The sequence below is a fragment of the Hippoglossus hippoglossus genome, chromosome 1 (genome assembly GCF_009819705.1).
Source record: "Hippoglossus hippoglossus isolate fHipHip1 chromosome 1, fHipHip1.pri, whole genome shotgun sequence".
In the NCBI taxonomy this organism is placed as follows: Eukaryota; Metazoa; Chordata; class Actinopteri; order Pleuronectiformes; family Pleuronectidae; genus Hippoglossus; species Hippoglossus hippoglossus.
The window spans coordinates 5,143,072-5,164,265 of NC_047151.1; the positions used below are offsets into that span (position 1 = coordinate 5,143,072).

The 21,194-nt window shown below is 42.3% G+C and overlaps 1 protein-coding gene across 12 annotated transcripts; it reads left to right on the forward strand.

Moving 5' to 3' along the window:
• The first annotated feature begins 801 nt into the window (after nt 1-801).
• Nucleotides 802-20,230, forward strand: LOC117764909 (ETS-related transcription factor Elf-2-like). 12 transcript variants are annotated; one of them, XM_034591102.1, is made up of 10 exons: nt 802-1,137; nt 8,391-8,554; nt 9,327-9,582; nt 14,635-14,748; nt 15,655-15,843; nt 16,202-16,288; nt 16,907-17,102; nt 17,200-17,589; nt 17,706-17,871; nt 18,460-20,230. In XM_034591102.1, the coding sequence occupies exons 2-10, from the start codon at nt 8,480-8,482 to the stop codon at nt 19,042-19,044; spliced, it is 2,058 nt and encodes a 685-aa protein (XP_034446993.1). In that variant the 5' UTR covers nt 802-1,137; nt 8,391-8,479; the 3' UTR covers nt 19,045-20,230. The 12 variants fall into 12 exon arrangements, with proteins under 12 accessions (XP_034446993.1, XP_034447399.1, XP_034447310.1 ...); XM_034591508.1 differs by having other exon boundaries at nt 16,910-17,102; XM_034591419.1 differs by having other exon boundaries at nt 9,330-9,582.
• The last annotated feature ends 964 nt before the right edge of the window (nt 20,231-21,194 follow it).

Below are 21,194 nucleotides of genomic sequence, written 5' to 3' on the forward strand. Positions count from 1 at the left end.
CAGACTGGTTGTCTGGTTTAAGATCATTTACGACCATTATACTTTTACTGAGACACTAATTTTAAAGTAATTGATGCATTTCTAGCAGAAATCATGACAGAAATACAAGTGAAGACTGTTACACTAATATTAATATTTCCTTTTAAGGCAAAAATACTTAATTTGGTGCATATCTATTTTCTGTTTTGTGTTATTTTCTGTGACAAAAGATTGATAGACAAATCATAAGTAGGTTCAAATTCATACAAGTTGACTTGTACCTTTTCATTAGATCATTTAAATGAACAGTAACATGCCTCCAGTTCTCTGAGAGTAACAGATGCTTTGTTTTATAATTGTAGCTGAACTACATATAATCAAAAATAACTAAACCTGATGGAATATGTGAAGGTTTTCTTCTTAGTTTCATTTAATCACGATGTATCTGTTGTCATGATTGTGTCTACATAGGCACTTTAAATAAAATGATGTATAAACCCTGACTCAGATTTGCTCTGCTTGATATTATTCTCTGCTCACAGTGAATATCTAGTGTATTGACCACCTGATGGAGACAGATCACTTGTTTGTGATTATCTGTTAGTTTGCTTTTTACAATCGGCTTGTTGGGACTTTTTTACTGAGTAACCTCTGACCATCACGAACAGTAGAAACCAGTTCTTTAAAATACAATTATGGGATGCATGTGAATGTGAATTTCTAGTAGAAAACAACCTGATAATAGAACATAGGAAAGTGGAGGAGTTCACTCTGGTTGTTTATGGTACGACGTGACGTCACGAACTAGATTTGCCCGAACAAGCGGAGGAACCGTGCGGAGTCAGTCTCCATTAGCACCGAGCTGCGGCTTCTCCTCCACGCACTGTCCCGCATGAAGCACCGGGAGCACCGGGCTCTTCACACGGCCCGTCTGCCTGCGGGCTCCAGCGGGGCTCCACGACCCGAACACACGCAGCAGCAGCAGCCGGGGGGACTCCTCGGGCTGAGGGTCGAGCGCAGAGGGGGAGGAGGGGAGGAGAGGGGTTACTGGATGTCACACACACGGAGCAAACTCCCATTAGCCACCGCTAACGTCAGGCTGCTCCGTGTGAACTAACTTTGTTTCCGTTCGGGGGAAGGAGCTAACGGTGTTAGCCGGTAAGTGACGCTACACGACTAGCAAACATTAGCCACATGGTTTGTCGCGTTGCTTTCTCTGACAGCTCGTTTTCCTCTCAATGCTAAATCAGCGTGCTAACGTTAGCTAAGTTCATGTCAACAGTCGGTTTCTCTCGTGTGTGCGACGTGCTCTCCACAGCACTTGTGCACAGCAGGTTACAGTGTAGGTGAATAACTGTGTGGAGCAGGAGTGTGGCTGATCATTCAGCTGGACCGAGGAGCAGAGGTACCAGGGGCACAGTGGCTGGTGGTGCATGTTGTCTTTCACAGCAGGTTCGTGTCCACAGTCAGTGGTTCATGTGTCACCAGTACAGACTGTGGCTGTGAAACGAGGGTTTTACATCAGGGACCAACTTTGATTGTGCCTCTGGCCTCGTTACCTGTTTTTCATGCGTCTCAGGTGTTGACACAAGCAAACCAGATTAGTGTGGACATGCTGAACCCACACTGGCCCCGTTGAGTAACTAGTGACAGCATGCTATTGTGTGATATAGTAACAGGTGGTGAGAAGTAGGCCATAGATGCTGGTGGCAGCCTGTCAACATGCTAAGACTTTGTTAAGAGCTTCTTGTCCCTCTCTATGCTTGACGTGCATATCCATTAGTTTATTCTAGTTTGAGATGTAATAAAAATACTTCACTGTTCCCATGCTCATGTTTTCATTAATTATTATTTAATATACAAACGTCAGATTACAAAATATACTAATGTTAATCAGAATTTCCTTCGTAGAGCCTTTGAGTATTTTAAATGTTCAGTACTCTGCCTGTTCAAAACATGCTGTTTGTCGTCTGACTCGTGGTTCAGTAGGCTGTCAGCGAATCACCATCTCATTTCCACATCACTGCTGAGTTATGATAATCATAATGAAAAAAGTACCCCAGATACCTGAGAAAATACAGGAACACAAAATTCAAATGGGTTGCTGTAGGGCGTACAATGCACATTTATTTATTAAAACTATACATTAAAATACAGTTGGTCTGAAATAAATCTCCATTCCTTGGATTTTTTATATCGATCAGGTTTTACTGAATCTCTGGAGTTGATTTACTGACTGTTAAAGTTGTGCTGGGTTATATTGAGAGTTGTTGCTAATAATTTGTCCATCCCATGATTATTATATGAAGGTTAGCAAAATACTAGGAACACCTCGCACTATCACCCACTACAGTTCAACAGCACAAGACTGTCTGATTAACCTCACCCACATGTCTTTGGACTGTGGGAGGAAGTCAGAGAGAACCAATGCAAGGCCACAGTGCTGACCACTGTGCCGAGATGTGGCCAATCACGATCCTTTATAGAGACACATGCTGTAATTTGGCAAATCAGCTATCGTCTAGTAGGAAATCCTTCGGTTGGTTTGTGAATGTTGCAAAGTTCCAATGAAATGTTGCAATCTTTAAAAAAATTCTGAAAAGATAGATCATGGATGTCTTCAAGATCAGCCACAATATAAAATCAGCAGGTAGTCAGCCCCAACCTGTATAGTAGTGTCTCTGCTTTGTGCTGGTGAATGATTGACCTGTCTGCCTTTTGCTCCGCTGGTATATCCTGCAGTCTGATCCAACAGTTGAACTGTGGTCTGAAGGTTTTTGTGGGGTGGACCCGGTTGTATGTGAGTGCTGTGTGTTAAAGATAGATAATAACAGGTCTATTGAAAGAACCTGATACAGACACTAGCTGTGGTTTAAAATTAATAATGAAAAATTAGGTCAAGTATCATGAATTACTTTGACCTCGATAACATTAAGGATGATGTGAGAGAGATTCTGCATTTATTTCATGTGTACATCATAAACAATGTCTATGCTTGTTACTGCATCTATTCCCTTTGCATGAATGTTCATTTTACCATGCACGGCTGTACAGTTTGCTTCTATTCCAGGCTGTTTCCATGATGGGTTCACCCTCTCTTCTTTGTTGTGTCATCATTGTGATACTAGACAGCCCTGTAATTACATCCGCCAAGGTGGTGATGTTTTCGTCTGCGTTTGTTTGTCAGTCTGTTAGTTTGTGAGTAAGGGTTTTCAAATAAAAATCCAACTGTAGTGAATTTAAATGTGGTTTCATAAGGGACCTTGTTTGGAGGTATGCACTCTACGGATGCACTCTACGCACTCTTTGGAGGTATGCACTCTGGTTTATATTGTATAACAAACATTTCAGATGAATGAACCTTGTTTTAACCCCAGAATATTTTCACCACACATCCTAAACCCTTCAGAGAACTAGGGTCACAAGGAACCAGCATTACAATTATGAGTCCTGAGAGAAATAATATAAAAGGACTACAAAGCTATAACAACAGAGTTAGAGTTAAATGTGTGTATGGGCTAAATCGATATCAAGTAATGAATTAGCTCTTGTGTCATTGGTGTGTGTGTGTGTGCGCGGGTGTGTGCTGGTGGAGGGCAGGGCACAACGCAGCCCCAGTTACTTGGAACAAAAGCTCTGTTGTTGAAAGATCATGTGACTCTGTGTGACTCTGTGTGTGAGTCGGCGTGTGTGTCCCGCCCTCGTCATGTGATCTGAGCTCAGGGCAGGGTCTGAGAAGTGCTGAGTCGCTCTGAGAGGTTCCTTCCACCCAGGCAACATACGGGCAGGCAGAGGAGATGGTTGGCCCGATGGATGGATGGATGGATGTCAGACAGAGGAGGTGTGGGAGAGAGTCAGAGAAACAGTTCTGTTCCTTTCTCTTACCATGCCTGCCGAGAAAACATCTCACATTCCTTCATACCCTGTCTCCTTGTGGATTAAAGATGCACGACAGCGTAGTCACATGGACTTTTCTCTGCCGAGGCAAGTTTGTTCATTTTTCCTTTTCTTTAGTTTTGATATGCTCTGTTGGAGGTTGCTGTGAAAGACGTGGCCTGTCAGGATGACTGTGCTGTATCTTGTTGAGTCTTGAGACTGTTATTGATTCACCATGAATCAGCCTATTAATCAAACGTTCGAAGTGAACTGAACATGTAGATACCTAGCTGTCCCTCATCCACAATTATGTAATCTAATTGGAGCAGGAACATTTACAATCTTGGAATACCAACATGACTAGGAGCTAGCTGTAAGGAATACAAAGGTCACATTGATGGACAGCTCTTAACCTGTAAAATGATGAATTATTTTGCTTGTAACATGACACATATCTGCTGCTGGTTTCTAAAATGAAAGTTTGTTGAAATGGTTAATTCAAGCTCATTGTTAATTTAGTTTGACAAAGCAGCCACGTGTTCGCAGTCATCCAGTAGGTCCTGTAATACTAGTTTGATTCAACACAACCTGCTAATGCTGCTTAAGAAACTCGACCCCTGAAACATCCTGTATGTGTGTTTGCTTTGTGTGTATCAGTGTGTGTGTATGTGATTAATGTTTTTCAGAACTCTCCCTGCAGTGTTGCATACTACATGTGACGCTGCATGCCATACTAGATTATTGAACATAGTGACCTCTCTGATGCAATGGCTGGAAAATGATCTGATGTCATATGGTAGTGATGATGGTGGTGATGTGACTCACTGCTGGTTTTAGCCAAAACATTGAGCAGCTCCACAGCAGCAACAAGGCTCGTTCTGCAAGAAGTTTTCAGCTTCATGGCTATTTGCTCACTCACCACAAATCTTACCTGTGTAACCTAGTTTCCATTAGAATGAGGTCTTGAAAAAGCTACCTGTTGGACACCAAAACTTTGTCGTTAACTTTATCAAAGAGCATTTTGTCCTTGCAGCTCATCCAGGTTAGCTGCATGTTTCCAGCTGTATTGACGCTGAAATTTCCCCTTTTCATCACTATGACTGTATGTTTGTAAAATGCAACATTCTGCATCTGCTTTTCTTGACATTGCGCAAGGGACCGCAGTAACGGCCATGCTAGTCTACCATCTCATGTTATTTTCTTTTATCACAGAAGAAAAAATGTCATGAGAAGTTTTTGTATTGCTGAGTAGCTTTTTTGTATTTATGACTTGTATCATCGGCTGTATGTGAAGGCTCGATGTTCCCCACCTGTGATTTTGATGAAGCTTCTAGTAAAGCAAACTGTTACAATGCCCTATCACTGTTGACCAAGGGAACACACATCCAGTACAGGCACTGCATACAGGACTCTGCACTCTCCCTTTCACTCAATCTCTCTCTGATTAATGAAATGAGTTACATCTGCTGCATAGATCATAAAAACCCAGTGTGTCACAATCTCTAACTCTTCTATGAGCTTGCATAATAACTTCTGTCAGTTTTACAGAAAAATAACGCATTGTGCAGCACATGTACTTACTTTTATTTGGTTAGTTTGTTTCTGTGCCAGGGAGCAAAGACCATGAAACAACAGGAAGCATGAAATATTAGAAACATTTTTTGAATGTGAGATGGGAAGAAATATAAATTAGAGTGAGTTGGTTTATTCCTATGTGGTCTTGATCATTTAACTTGTGTCAACCTGTTCCATTCAGATTTTCTGGGATGCTCCCCCATAAACAGTATGTACAGCTCTGTACAGCCGGCTGCATGGGTTTAAATAATTGACCAGAGGGTTTCCATCCGAGCTGATGGCATGATGGTCTCAGTAGCAAAGGGAGCACTGGCACAGCATGGTCCATCCATTATGCAGGGGTTAAGTAACTGAGCATGTGCTCATACACACCATGTCGAAGGATGCTGCATTTTCAGGCTGTTTAGGAAGGTTTATACAAAACTAACTGCAATTACTGCCTCGCCTTGACCATACAGTCAAATTGCAGTTTACATGCAGGTCTGTTCAGACTCATATAACATATGAGAATATAACACATTCAAGATTTAGAATAAATTTAATGAAAGGTATGAATTGTTTTTTATCATTAATAAATTCTTGAGTTATTTCCAAAAATGTATTTAGTGAGATCACAGTGACCTAGACCTTTTGATTGACAAAATCTAATCAGTTAAATCTTGAGTCCAAGTAGAAGTTTTTGCCAAGTTTGAAGAAGCAAGATGCCAGGGACCATGCATGAATTTATATTGTGCTCTGGGTATTTAGGATTATGTTCCAAATTTTGCTTTGAAAAAGTTTGAGAAATTGAACTGTCAGTGAGAATGTGCTTCCTAATCCTGGTCCTTGTGCCTGCAGAAGAATTTAAAGAATTTTTGTGTAAGATTATCTTTAAGCAGAGGCTGGCCACCCTGAGCCAAACAAGTGGGAAGATGTGCTGTGGTTAAAAAGGAGAATAGGAGAATTGTCTTTTTTCAGTTTCACAACTTGTTTATGTTGAATAAAGTAAAGGAATGGCCCAGTATGCTTCAATTGTGTAAAGGCAAAGTGTTTGCTGTTCTGATCAGCCAATTGAGGCAGAGTGAAAAGCCTGTGGTTATCCAGAGGGCAGAGATGTCATGATGTATTTTATTTTCTACATGACAAGTGATGGAAGTAGCTGTATGAAGATACAAAAAATAAACAGAGAGATTTAGTGGGCAGCCACTTATGATGTAGCACATAGGTTTGGGAGAAAAGGGTTTCACACGTGTTTACTGGCACCTTAAATTGTATTGTATTTTATTTAACTTCATTTTGAAAGCTGTGACCTCACCACTGGAACAGTACATCAAATCTCAGTAGGTCAGTGGCAAAGACAGCCCTTTAAAAACCAAGCAAAGTCAGAGTAGGTGGAGCGTGTGTTTGTGTGTGTGTGTATTAACCTGTCTCTCCATGCTCTGGCCTTTCCTTTGTCTTATATCCTATTGTCACAATGCACGGCAGCACAGAACAGGAACTGAACGCCCTGTGGTTCTTAGCAACCGTTACCATGGCTCTAGTCCAGCATGCCTCAGTCGTCCACTGGACAACCTGTGTATTAGACGGAATGATTTGGATTCCTGTCAGTGTATTTCTTAAAAGCAGACAGACACTTCCTGTGGGTTGAGATGCAGGAGATCCCAGGCCCATAATGAGGCTCTGGATTACAGTCAGGAAAGAAGGAGTACATTGTAGTTATATTTTGGTTCCATTACTTTTATTTTGTAAAAATTGTGGAGAACTGTAAAGAAGCATGAGCAGTCAAGATGCGCCGATACTTCAATAACCCCATGGTTAGATTAAGGGTTAGGGTAGGTGAGGTAGTTTTAAATGATGTTCAGTCACACACACTGGTTACATAACTCGCCCACAGGCTTCACCTGTCCTTTTAATTTGTATAGACAATAAACCCATTTATTTTATGTTTGCATATCAGCTATTGTGCCCATGTTCAACTAATGTAAAAACCTAAATAAACAAAAAATTGTAAAATACTAGTTATCAATATGCTTCAATTATACACAGAAAGTTCCTGCTGTGCAGCAGAGCAGAGTCACATCACAAAGTAGTCTAAAGTATGGGAGACCTATATAGACCTATAATCATGTGACAAGAGGAGAGTTGACCATTCAGGTGGAGGATTGTCACAGCAAAAACTAAAAGTGTCCATACGGCAATTTGATAACATTAATCAGGAGACTGTGACAGCATCTGGGAGTAACACTTCTAATCTACACACACCATCAAGTGCACGACAAGAGAGAGGCTACCCACAGTGAATTCTAACGTTGAACATTTAAGTATTGATCCCATTCACGTCTTTGCTCATCAAATATCTGGGGTAATATGTGATTCCAGTGTTGTTCCAGTTTTTTACCTGGTGGGAAAACTTCCACACTTTTGCATCACTATTTATGATTCTTTAAAACAACACTTATTCACTTGTCTTGCCAAGAGTTTGATGAGAAGATTGTCAGCACTCTCAGATCTGTGCTGTAACAAATTTCCCAAAAGGTTCAATTATTTCTTGACAGGTACCCTCATAGACGTTTTCTGCTTAAGAGGATTTAATACACTGTCAGCTACGCATCAGCAACTCTGAAACTGTTCTGAACTCAGTGAACAGGCGAATAGGGAGACTTCAGTTCAACTCACTTTTGACATTGCTGCATTACAGAGGCGCTGTTCATACCTGGCGGACCACACATCACGTCACTCTGACCACAGTCAGACTCTCCCTCCCTCCCACATACACTAACCCAAACACATAAACAATACACAATAAACCTGTATGTCATAGTTGGACCGGTGAAAGCACATTTAGTCTTTTCATACAGCAGTGATTTACATGTTTATTTGCATACACAGCATGGAAGTGAGATCCTATCACAGGTTATGAAGGTATAACAGGGCCAAACGTTTGTCATTTTGTTCATCAAGGTCTCTTCTCATCTTTCTAGGGGCTGTTGTTCACCACATAGGTAGAGCCCACCAGACTGGAGGAGCTGTGGCGAATCACTGGCTGTGTGACCCCACAGGAGCATGAGTCATGACCTCAGTGGTGCTGGTCGACACTGGTGGGACAGTGGTGGAGTATGTCACAGCTGAAGAGGACCCTCGGCAGGTGGGTTGGACACAGACACAAGCAGAACTAAGGCTACACTGCGTTTCCAAACTAAAACAATCTCTGTCCACACAGAAAACGACTTACCAGTCCATGAAAGGGGGGGAAAGGTCCCTTTTGATGTGCTGTTGGAAGTCCAGTGAAGTGGTCTTGCTGGCTCCTGTTGTTGTTGTTCTGCTGGCAAGACTTTGTGTCCTTAGGCCGGCCCTCGCGTCGCTGCCTTTCTGTAGCAGTTTGCTTCAGGCAGGCCTGCTTGGAGGTTGGAAGAGCTTGGGTAGGGAGAATGTCTGGCCAGGAGTGGAGAGAAGAGGTCCTGAGGCACACAGTGATCAATAGTAGCCGGAAGTTGGGTCCGGGGGCAGGTTTCACACCTAGGTGGGAAGATGAAGGACCCTGAGAGACTGAGTGCTGGAAGCTTTCCTTCGTCTTCAGGACAAAGGAGACATGTGATCGCAGGCTTTGGCTACACATGTAGGCCCAACTATTGCTCAACAATACTAGGTCCCAACATGTGTCTACATCATCATTGACATTGACATGCAAGTATTCAAGTTAAAACTGGGCCAGCAGTGTTTGCAAACTTCTGTTATTAAGTGGCTCTAAAACCCAGAAGGAGTGTGGACGCCAGGCATATTCATAGCAGACTCGATGCATTTTCAAACGAAAACGTAGTAATATGGATGTAGCCTCACTCTGCCTTCTTTTCTCATTTCTGACCTAATTTATTCCTAATCGACATAGATGGTAAACGTGTTGTTCTTGACTATTCCAGCAGGAGGGAGAGTGTGAGGTGGATGCGGAGCTGGAAGGAGAGGTGGAAGCAGAGTGTGAAGCTGAGGAGGACTATGAAGAGGTACAGGACAGAGAGGAGGCTGAGGACTACCCAGCAGTCATAGTGGAGGAGGTGCCTGGTGCCAGCCTGGTGGAGGAGCAACGTTACTCCGCCCAGTTGGTGGTGTATAATGACGAGGTGTACCTGATGCAGGAAGTGGGCGAGGAGCAGGAGGTGGAGACAGAAGGGGAGGCAGGTGAGGAATAAATACCTCTGTTTTGATCAGAAACTGGATTTAATGCCAACTTCACAATCTTCCCTTTTCTACTATATGGTACAGTGCAGGATGACTATCATACAGTCCGAGTTACACTTACACTCGCTACCCAGAATGCCCAGAGTAAACTTAGATCCTTAGCTAAGCTGATTTATCCTTTAACATGATTAATTAATCAATTATTTTTAAAACCAACATTCTGATCTTGCCATTAGGAGCCCTGGCTTCCTTCACGTTTATACAGATTCTTTTATATATTTTCAGCTGGTGCTACCGCCAGTCAGCTGCTTTCAGACATGCACTGAACCCCAGATAATCTTCCTCTGGAGGGGCTGTATGTGAGAATGCAAATGTAGGAGTGAGAGGACTCTCTCCAGAGTTTTTCCTGCCAGCCCCCTGGTAAAAACTGTGGAGAACGTCTAAATGAGCTGATGAGAGAACACAGCAGGAGATCCACCACAGGATTCACTGTCAGCGAGTGGGCGTGTTGATGAAGTTTCCAACAGATGTCACACCCAAAAATGAAAATAACAAAAAGTAAACATATCTCAGTATGAAAAAATGGTGCCACACACATAGACGACACAGACCAAGATGTCAAGAGAGTTTTTGGTGATAAGGGCACGCCCTTGTCGATATGCTGTAAACAAAAACACATGATCTCAACACCACAATTGAGTTACATCCTGCCTCTGTCTGCTGCGCCACTCCTCATCTGAACGGGCCAAAGATTTCAGTGTTGTTTTTTAACACGTCGGAGCGAAGAATCTCCTACTACTTTGTTCCTATGTGAAAAGGAAACTGCGGCGAAAGTCTGGACCTAATTCTGCCGACATTCTCCGGAGTTCATGTCTGAAAATGGCTTTAGACTCAGTAACGTTGACTGATAAGATAAAAATATTAATTAATTTTACCCTGACTATTTCCTGGTACTTAATCCACCCAGTGGACATTAACCCATTATTTGTGTTACTCTGTCCAACATAATTTTAGAAATACGTTTTTTGTGGGTTGATTGCACCTTTTATTTTGTGGCTTTTTTGGTCTCATCCTGAATTTCATTGGTACATCTTTGGTTTTTCTGTCTCCTCACCCCTGACTTCAAAACCTTTTGGGCATACACATGAAAGTTTTCTGTTTTATTATAGAGGTTTGAGGACATATTGACCTTTTGTACATTCACATGAATCCCAATTCAAGGTCCACACATTGGTTTATTAACTCAAACTTAGAAAGTGTTTTTTTATTTATTGTGGTTGAGCTGAACTATTTGTCAGATTTTGCTGTAAACACTAGTGACACAATCTGGTTATCTACAGAGCTGTGTGTCCACATGCTGCCACCTTGTGGATATTTTAGAACAGTCACTACTTCGTGTACAGCTGAGGTGCCCAGCATTGCTCAGTTATCATCTATTAATCCCCTATTAATAGAGACTATTGTTCACTCCAGTACAGTAATTATGAAACGTATTGAATACAAAGGTAATATAATTTCAAACTCATGAGTACTTGTGCTGTACTCAGTCACGTCATCTTAAATAACATCTCCAAGCTCCATTTGCACAAAATCTAAATTAGAAGCATTTCTAAGCAGGATCAATAATTGATCATAGTTACAGTAAATTATTTTGCATCACTTTCTGCCTGCTTGGATTTCAGAAATCTAGAAAAACAGGATTTACCCATATAGTTTATTTTTAAGCCCGGTTTTCTAAATGAAAAATGTGCTGTTTCAAGCTCAAGGATGAAGTGATTTAATTTGTCGGAGTAAGACTGAAAAATTCTGGTGCAAACCCCCATGGATTGTGACCATCACTTGAAAAGGACCTAGTGTTTAAGAGTCTTTTGGTAAACTCCATAACATTGTGTATGTAAAGTCCCAATGAGACAAAAGACAGGGCCATTTAACTAAAGAACATGTGCAGAGATCACAAAAACTGTTTTTAAATGCTGTAGATGCACAGAAAGCATTTCCACTACACAACTTGCAGCATGTGCACACTAGTTGGAAATAGTCCTGTTTAGTTGTCAACTAAAATGAGTTTGACTCATCTTTCATGACACTTTTATAATTCTGTTTATGTTACAGTTATGTCGCCTCAGAACTGAAGTTATAATTGTTATAAATATTTTGCACTGTAAACACAGATGCATTTAATTACTGTTGATGAATAATATTTTAATTAAGATTAAAATGTTACGCTCCACTCTTCATACTACTCTTGGAAAAAAGAAGAAATCCGAATTACGGGCATGATGTCTCTGTAACTGATGAATGTGTTAGTTTGTAGGAGAGAATTTGACTTGTATAAAATTACCTGGATCAAACCAGCTAAGAAGTGAGTGATGCTACTCCGTAGTTTATGGACAGCAACAAACACCGGTAGTCACAGCGGTTACAAAGACAGGAGTGTTGTTCATTGTTAAGAAAAGTTGCGGTTTAGATGCATTGTGTTGTTTAAAACAATCAATTCGTTGTACAAACTGCAGCTTTGTTGTGTAATAAGTGGATTTGTTCGTCCAGTGTGTGGATTTCAATCAAGTTATCGCTGTGCAGCTGTGTGTGACGTAGTCATTACGCAAGTGAGGGAGGGCGAAGGAAGGATTTCCTGTGTCGGCGGAGGGATACATCTCGGACGCTGTAATGCGTCTCGTGGAAATCGACTAGATTTCCCATTGGCGGCGGAGTGATCCGAGCTAGCTGGCTTCCCATACAATTCAGTGAGAAGTCAATGTGAATCTGCAGCAAGGGGAAAACATGGCGACTTCGCAGCATGAGGGACATGCAAACCAGCTCGATCTACTCATCAGAGCCGGTAACGTAACTTTGTGTTGTCCTAACCGGGACGCGGGAGCTGCCGCGAACGCGCGGCTCGCGTTTGTAAGCCGGGCCGCTGAGCCTCAGTGCGCGGAGGAGCGCGCTGAAGTAATGGAGGGCAATCAGGAAGTGATCACCTTGGTAGCAACCTGCATGGCGCTGCTACACGATGTGTGAGCCCAGTTTAAGAAGGGAAACTTGCTCAGTGTGCACGGAGACTCGGATGTGTGCACGGTGCGTGTTTTGCACGGTGGAGCAGGCTCTTCTCCGCGCAGGGAGATGTAGAATAACGGTCTGCACGTCGGCTCTGCACAACCAGGAAGTGTAGAGATGTTGTCTTCCCTACGTCTTTGCCACGCTGTCTGAGTCGGAAGGACATGTGGGTTTATTTTCACTGACACTTACCTGTTACACAGCATCACACAGCACCTCTTTCAGCGTTGTGCTTGACCTGAGTGATGAGTGTGTAACAGTTGCTGGCTCTAGTTTGTGTAGTTTGTAGGAATATTGTGCAGTAATAGGAGTGATTAACAGCACATTGCTCATAAATATCAGGATCAAATGTGTTGTGTTTGTGATATGGTTGGTTGTTAAGCTCATGGTAACACGTGTCGAGTGGAAGGTTGTGATTCGGATGTCTGATGGTTTCCGTTATCGTGTGTGAGACTGAAGCGTGGGACGGCCTGGCTCACTCGCTTTCTTCCCTCTACTTGTTTCTAGTGCGGCTTCACCCTTCGACCACTTTGACCGACATTAACACTTTTTTGTCTCATTTGATGCGTGTTTGTCGATTGTTTGAATGTCTAATGTGTCACAAAGGCGCCTTCTGGCTTCGCACTGCTGCTTTAATCGTTATACTCAAAGTATTTTGTCTCATTTTGATGGCGGAAGCATTGTTTATGTGAGGGGCGGGGCGTGTTTTCTACCGACTCTCCCGTTGGTCCAATATCGGACGGGGTGGTTTAAAACGCAAGCTGGGGTCCAATGAGATTTCACCGGGGGGCGGCTGTCAATCGGAGACAGAGCCAATAGGAGGCGATGCGGCTGTTGAGTGACAGGAGGATTTGTGATCTTCTTCGAAGAGAACTGGAGGGAAAGGATGAGGAGTGTAAACACGGAAGTCATCAGAGGCAGCACTACTTTCTGTCGGACTTGCTGCTATTCTTGGCGCCTTTACATTGTAGTATAGCTACATAATATACGTCTTGTTAACTTACTTAAGTATCCTAACGCTTACACACACACTCAATGCTTATCTGTTGCGAAATTCTCAGTGTTTTCTTTTTATTTATTATTCAATAATTAAGTGTCAATCCAACTCCTCACACTATAGACATACTTGAAAAGGCTACAACTTCTATATGTGCTGATGTAGGTCAGGCTGCAGCTGCAGCACTGTGACCTCACACATTTTGGTGGTCTTATTACAGAGCAGTGTTTTCAAGGGCAGCCCAGCTTGCTATAGGGTCTCTGCTGTGATCGCTGCCAGTATGTCCTGTTTGTTTGTGAGAGGAACTGAATTAAGTGAGACCATCTAAAGATAGCCCGTCTCTCTCCCCAATGCAGTGCCTGTTGCCTCAGTGAGATAGCCAAACATGGACAGGGCAGGCTGGTGGAGATTCTCGTGTTTCCCACCGGTGATTGACAACAACAGCAGGTGCCCTGGGCTCCTTCCCAGGGTCCTTCAGGGTTTTTAACTGCACGCATGCAGATACTGGTGGGCAGCTGTAGGTGCCGCTGATGTTACTTAACCTCTCGACAATCTTCAGTATTTTCAAGCTGTTCTGTTGTCTTTCATCTTCAGACAAAATGACAAGGAGCAGGGTAAAAACTGTCGAGATATTTTTATCAAATGTAAAGAGGAAGAGAAGAAAATAAATACATGCCATTGTCTTTTACATCAAGTCCTAGGGTGTGAAAGTTGATTACTGAAAATGTTTTAGCAGTATCCACCCAGCAATAGTTTTTTCACTAGGGGGCGCCATGTAGTTGCATTTTGTTTTGCAGCATGTGCAGCATTGCATTTATGATGCATTAAAGAGTTGACTAATGCAAAATGAAACATTGTCAAAACCAACAGGTAAACATAGACTGTGACCTTTAACAGGATTAAACATTTAAGTATGAAGTTTCTCTGTGCAGGACCCTGGACACGGGATTATTTAAAAAAAGGTTGCTAATTGACTCTGTGTGTGTTTGTGTGTGTTTCAGTGGAGGCTTCTGTCCATGGCACTCATGTCTACTGCTCTGACAAGACCATCGAGGCTGCCGAGGCTCTGCTACGCATGGATTCACCTTCCAGCCTCAGAGAGGGCCGTAGTCCAGGTAACGCACACAAGCCGATAAACAGGAGAACACAAGGGTTTACACAATTAAGAACAAACTATACTTACAGCTGATGTCTGTAATGTCCCATAAATAAGGCAATATACTTGTATTGTGGGTAAAGAGTGAAATGTTGGTTGGTCAATGAGGTTTTTGCTCCCCTTTCATCTTTGCCATGGTTTAAACAATTTATGGTATTCCTACTTCGATAATTATTAAAACTCAAAAAATCGTTGGACTTTGAGTCTTTTTAAACAGTTTATTAGATCCCAAAGAATATGATTATTTGTTACTCAAGTAGATCCTTGTTGGTATTATATTAGGACTGTCACTTTTTATTCAAAATTTAAACCTTCACTCGTACGTAGGGGGAAACGTTCTTATTTTACCTGTAATGATCTGTTCCATTTTTAAATATACAGTCTAGAAGAGCATCATGATCCAGCAGAGGGCGCTCACGGTCAGCTTTATCTATCAGTAAAGTTAGTCAGTTATGTTACATTGTTTTACTACGAAAATGGAGAATGTCCTGAGCAGACGATCGTGACACTAACGCATGTAAGAAGCGGCATGTGAAAATATTTTATACGCTCAAAACAAAGGTGAGGCTGTTTGCCGACTATGTAATGAAATCTGTGTGCTCACCTGTTTGATTTCCACCCAAGTGAGGCAGCAGAGGAGGCACCACAGACAATCGGAGCAACGTCAAGTGTTCATCCTCATCTGACTTGTGCAAACAAATTGCATGTCATGTCAATTTCTTTCCAACTTGATTTTTATAAAAAGTAAAAGCCCAATATATTATATACCTGCTGTGAAATACATATTTAAACCTGCTTTCCTATGAGGAAGTCAACTTTATGATGCAGCTCAAAAGCAAAACTCATTCTTCTGTCCTCCACCCAGAAGCCTTTTTCTCACCATGCATCGTGACACCGGATTTGCTCCACGCTGCCATGCGTCCCGACATGATAGCAGACACAGAGGTGGAGATCTCGACTGAGGATTGCTGCGAGGAGGAGGAGGACGACGAGGAGATTGGGACGATGCTGGAGGATCCAGAACCTGATCACGAGCCTGTCAGAAAGAGAAGAGGTAGAGAAAAACATCTTGTAGTCTGTGGTTTGTCAAAATTCATATATGAAGGGAGTCTTCAGTATTTCAAAGTTGTGGAAAAGGCTTTAGGGCAGAATGGGGCTCAAGCTTTGGAAAAAGGGAATAACATTTGTTTTTGTTAATGGAGAACAAATGTGTTCCCTGATAAAGTTGCCTTCAAATTCCAGGCCACAGACATTAACCCAAGACCTTAAGTTCCGCAGTAAATTAGTCTTAAAGTTGAAATCCAAGAGCACCATCTAGTGGTTGACCTTTTATTGTTGGATCTCAACTGAGCATCATGGGTCAGAGATATCCGGGTCTACTGATGTTAAATGTTAAACTGTTTCCTTTGTAGCTGGACGGAAGCCAAAGACACATCAGTCGGCTGTTTCCAACGGCTCCCCAGACCTCGGCATCAAGAAGAAACCAAGAGAAGGGAAAGGTATCTCACAGTTTCTTTAACACATTCATTCACCAATTAAGACCTAAGGTGCCCAATAAGAAGGCACTCCAAAACCTAAGCATTGTTTGAAAACAACTTCTTATAACAGAGTTGCTAACCTTTACAACACAATCTGAAGCAGATAGAGACATGTAATAAAAACATTTGATAGCTTTAGGAATTGGCTTTCTGTGTAAATCATTGTAGTTTCCCAAAATTGTGAAATTAAAAAAAAAAAACAACAAAGACAGTAAACTCTCAGAGATCCCCCTTCGTCCGCCTCCTCAAACACATTGTTTGGGTCTGAATCTTCTTCAATGTTATTTTCATCGTTGTTTTCGTCAATAAAACTTTGCATTAGTCTGCTTCAATCTCGCTCATATCACTTTAATCGTCAGCCATTTTCTGAAGCATTTCTCATACTACATTTCACCTTTCCCATAAGTATTTAGGCGAATCTCAATGTATTTCAGCAGTCACTTGAAAACAATGACAGAGGATGAGATGCACATGTCACACCCGGGTTTAATGGGTTAAATCTAACTGTTGTATTTATTGTGTTCTCTGATTTAGTTGAATTTGCATTTAGCAGTGCACTAAATTGACTATGATTTCCAGCAGGCAGTACCACCTACCTTTGGGAGTTTCTACTGGATCTCCTCCAGGACAAGAACACATGTCCCAGGTACATCAAGTGGACACAGAGGGAGAAGGGTATCTTCAAGCTGGTCGACTCAAAGGCTGTGTCCAAGCTGTGGGGCAAACACAAGAACAAGCCAGACATGAACTATGAGACCATGGGACGGGCTCTCAGGTGAGTGTGTGTGACTGAGGGAGATTTCACACCATTTTCTCTTATTTGTGTTTGTTGGACGTAGCATCATAACGTCTGATAACCCTTTTTACTTCAGGTATTACTACCAGCGCGGCATCCTCGCCAAAGTAGAGGGCCAGCGGCTGGTCTACCAGTTCAAAGAGATGCCCAAAAACATTGTCATCATTGACGACGACATGACAGACATGTCCGTCCCTGATGATCTGATCGGCTCAGACACCGCTGCATCGTATGAGCGCGTGCCTCCACCATCGGACATGCTGCTCCAGGTGACCGAGCTATCGTCCTCCAAGAAGCCCAACATCCTGCGGACCGGGAACAGAGCCAACGTGGTCCAAGCTCCTGTCCCCATGGGGAGCAAGAACATGGCAGGTGGTGCGCGTATATTGTCGTTTACTGCAGCAACAGATGGGAGTCAGACCCAGCACTCTCACGCAACGATCATCCCTAATGCCACGGGGCCCAGGTTAGACTCCTGCAGAGATGTCGACCTTCAGGAGAGCAGATGCAAATGTATCTGTTTCTTCCTAACACCAAATACTAGCTTTTGACTCTCTGTGCTCTCTTACCTCTTGTCTGCAGGACGGTGCGGGTGGCCATGCAGGTGCCTGTAGTCATGACAACATCCCTGGGTCAGAAGATCTCTACCGTTGCTGTACAACAGCAGGCAGGAACCACAGGACCCACAGGGGCTGTCGGCCACACCACCCTCCTCACCAACACTGGGAACACCAACTCCCAACAGAAGGTTTGTACACGTGGAAACTGATTTGCTTTTATGCATTTAAACATATTACAGCAGAGTATCTGCACTTCTCACCACAACAGCGAGGAAACACGATGTCTCATAGTGTGCAGATATAAGTTTTATCAGAGAATGTTTGATTTGTTGCTAATTAATCAATCCATCCATCCTTTTAATGCAGCTTTCGGGGTCCAGGTCACATACATTTAATGAATTATACCCTGGGGATTTAATGTTATATAGTGCTGTGTAATATTAAAAGCATGATACGATAATAAATATTAGTAGATTCTATCATATTTTGGACAGTATCAAGGTCTTGAATTCTTAAATTTATTTAAGTTGTATTTGGGGGTGTACACAAGATTGGAAAACAGGTGCACAAATAGAACGTACATAGAAAAGAATTTAGTCTAAAATTGAATTTAAGTGATACAAGTTGTCTTACTCAAAGGGAAGAACTGTTATTCAGTCAAAATAACAGAAGAGGGACAGCCAGGTAACATTCCATTTTTCGGCTAATCCCCGGTTGAACATTTTTACATTTCATTTATTTCTTTATATTAAAGATGTATGAATATTTTTGTGTAGGTTGTGATCCAGACAATCCCCACCATGGTCCCAGCCACAGCCGAGAACGGAGACAAGATCACCGTCCAGCTCGCCAAGATCATCACAATCCCAGCACACCAGTTAGCTCAGTGTCAGCTCCAGACCTCCACCGGCACTAACAAGCACGGCATCGGTGGATCCTCGGCTGGCATCAGCCTCCTCGGCAGTCCCCTGACCGTTCGGGCCCTGGCTCCTGTCAGCGTTGCTCCGGGAACGCAAGTGATGAGACTCACCATGCCAACGCAGACACAACAGACTCTAGTGGTGTCGCAGCCGGGGAGCATCGCAGGCAGGGCGGGGACTGTGACAGTGACGTCAGCCAATCATACGATGACTGCACAGCCTCACATCATCAGCGGTGTCATTAACGGCTCAGAGCTGGTGATAGGAGCACCGGGGACGAGAGGAGTTGCTTTGGAGAAGCTGAAGGCTGCTGGGGTCCAGGTGCAGACTTTGCAGGTGCCGGTGACGGCAGCAGTCCAACAGAATGTCCAGCATTCTGAGGTGGTAATCAACCTGCAAAGCCCCGATGTGACGATGAAGACAGAAGAGCCTGAGTGTTGAAACATTTCCCAGCACCCTTCTCTGCCAGAGAGGGTTACTTTGTACATGTCTGAAGTCATTTTTACTCTTGTGATAACCAGCAGCAGTCTCTGAGACTTAAAAGACGTCTGAAGGCCTGTTTTTAAGTCCTCAACCTGTCTTCAATTCCTCCCTGTTGCTGCCTCAGACTGAAAGGGAACTACGTCTGTCTCTTCACAAATCACACCGGCACCAGCGCCCCTTGGAGCGCTGTGTTCGGAACTTTAACTGGATCCTTCAACATAAGAATACACAAAGACTTTAAAAGGGAGTTGTTGGGAACGGTTAAGGGACCAACCTTGATCACTACAATGTATGCCTTCTAAATGGATCACCATCACTGACTCAAATTTGGAAAACGCTTTGAAAATATTAAAGAAGAAAAAGCAAACACTACAAAACGAGGCAAATAATTACAACCGAGCAAAATGTGAACTATCGAAGAAGAAGAAAACAAAATGTGGAGGCTATAATGAAACTTTTGTAGACATTTGTTTCCTATTTCTTTCCTCCACAGATGTTAAAACCAGCAACTTGTACTGAAAACCTCCATCACTGTGCATCGAGTGTTTGTGGTGCTACACTAGTGAGAGAGGTGCTGAGAGAAGCCCTAACAGAGAAAATTATCAGCAGACCATGGTTGTGTATGTACATATTTATATATATATATATATCTACTATACAGTTTACGGAGCAGAAGTTAACAGAACAGCCTTAGATTTCAATTCAAATTTTCTTTTTTCATATTTTGTCTGAACAGTAAACAGAAAATAGTTTTTGTGTTTTGATACCTTGTACCAAGCACAGTATTATTGAAACGAGCGGATCTAATATTTGTTTTATCATCGGTTCCCGACGCTTATCAAGACGTCAACTCTCGTATAAGAAAAACAATAACAGGTTGTAGATCCGTGATTAGATTGTTTGTAGTGCGTCTTCCAGCGCCCAGGAAAATATGTAGTCTTGAATTAATCCTGTATCTTGGTCTCAATTCTTAAAATTTGTTTTTCGCTCGCTCTCCTCATCCCAACCCGACACTGTTTGGCTGCATGGAAATGCAAAGAATGTGACTAAGCAGGTGCATACTGCCATGTCTTGGAAAGAATAAAGAAACCAAAAACTAATATCGATATATGTAAACTCTGAGTTATGAAATTATTTTACTTTTTAAAAAAGAGGCATTAAAAAAAGTTTATGCAAAATGTCTGCTTTAACAATGAAACCACTGTAGATCCCAGGTCACTTTACTTCACCTGTAAAACAGTTTGCCAGATAATAGTCTCGGCCATTTTGGCTTAACATTTCATTACTTTTCTTTTTTATCTGAAAGGAGGGACGATAGAAAGATGTTTGTGTTCAGACTGAACTGTTTGTATATTCAACATTTGAAGTATATTCTATTTTGTTGTACTCTTGTTTCAAAGTGTATGAAAGTAGATTTTACTGAAATATAAAAAAAGGTTTGAAAACAGACACTTGTGTCTATTGTGGTTTCACACTGAAGCGTGTGCGTGTGTGTGTGTGTTCGCGTGCAAAACCGTTACTACTTGGTATTTGACGTCATCTGACCAACTTGTAAATGGGATGTTTGTTACTTTAAACTTCTTTCTGACAGTTTTAGTTATTTCTTTCCCAACCTGCACATATCAGTGATTCGGGGGAAAAACGTGAACAGTGGCCTACATTTATTTAGAAAACCAAATCTGACTAACCTTATTTGTCATCAATGATGACGTCGATGTATCAGCAGAACACGAGTTCAGACTGGTTCTCTAGTTACTTTGCACGCTGTACTTTCCAGTTTGAGATCAGAGAGAAGATGAATCATTTCTTACTGATTCAACAGTCAACTGATCCAGATTTTTGGGGCATCTGAACAAAATTTCACACATTTATCAACACTAAATACCAGTTCCCTAAAAATGCCTGAGCCATGAATTATTCTGAGAAATTAAGGAAAATGTTGTCAAGCATCCCATCTCCCAATGTTAAAGTAAAACAAATCCTGGATCCACCCACTGATCCGGATCCAGACCAAAACTTTGTGGCTTCTTCCCAGACCCATCCTTCCAAGTTTCATGGTTAAACTTAAGCAACACAAATGTGTCAATTGAAATCGATGTAATCAGGTC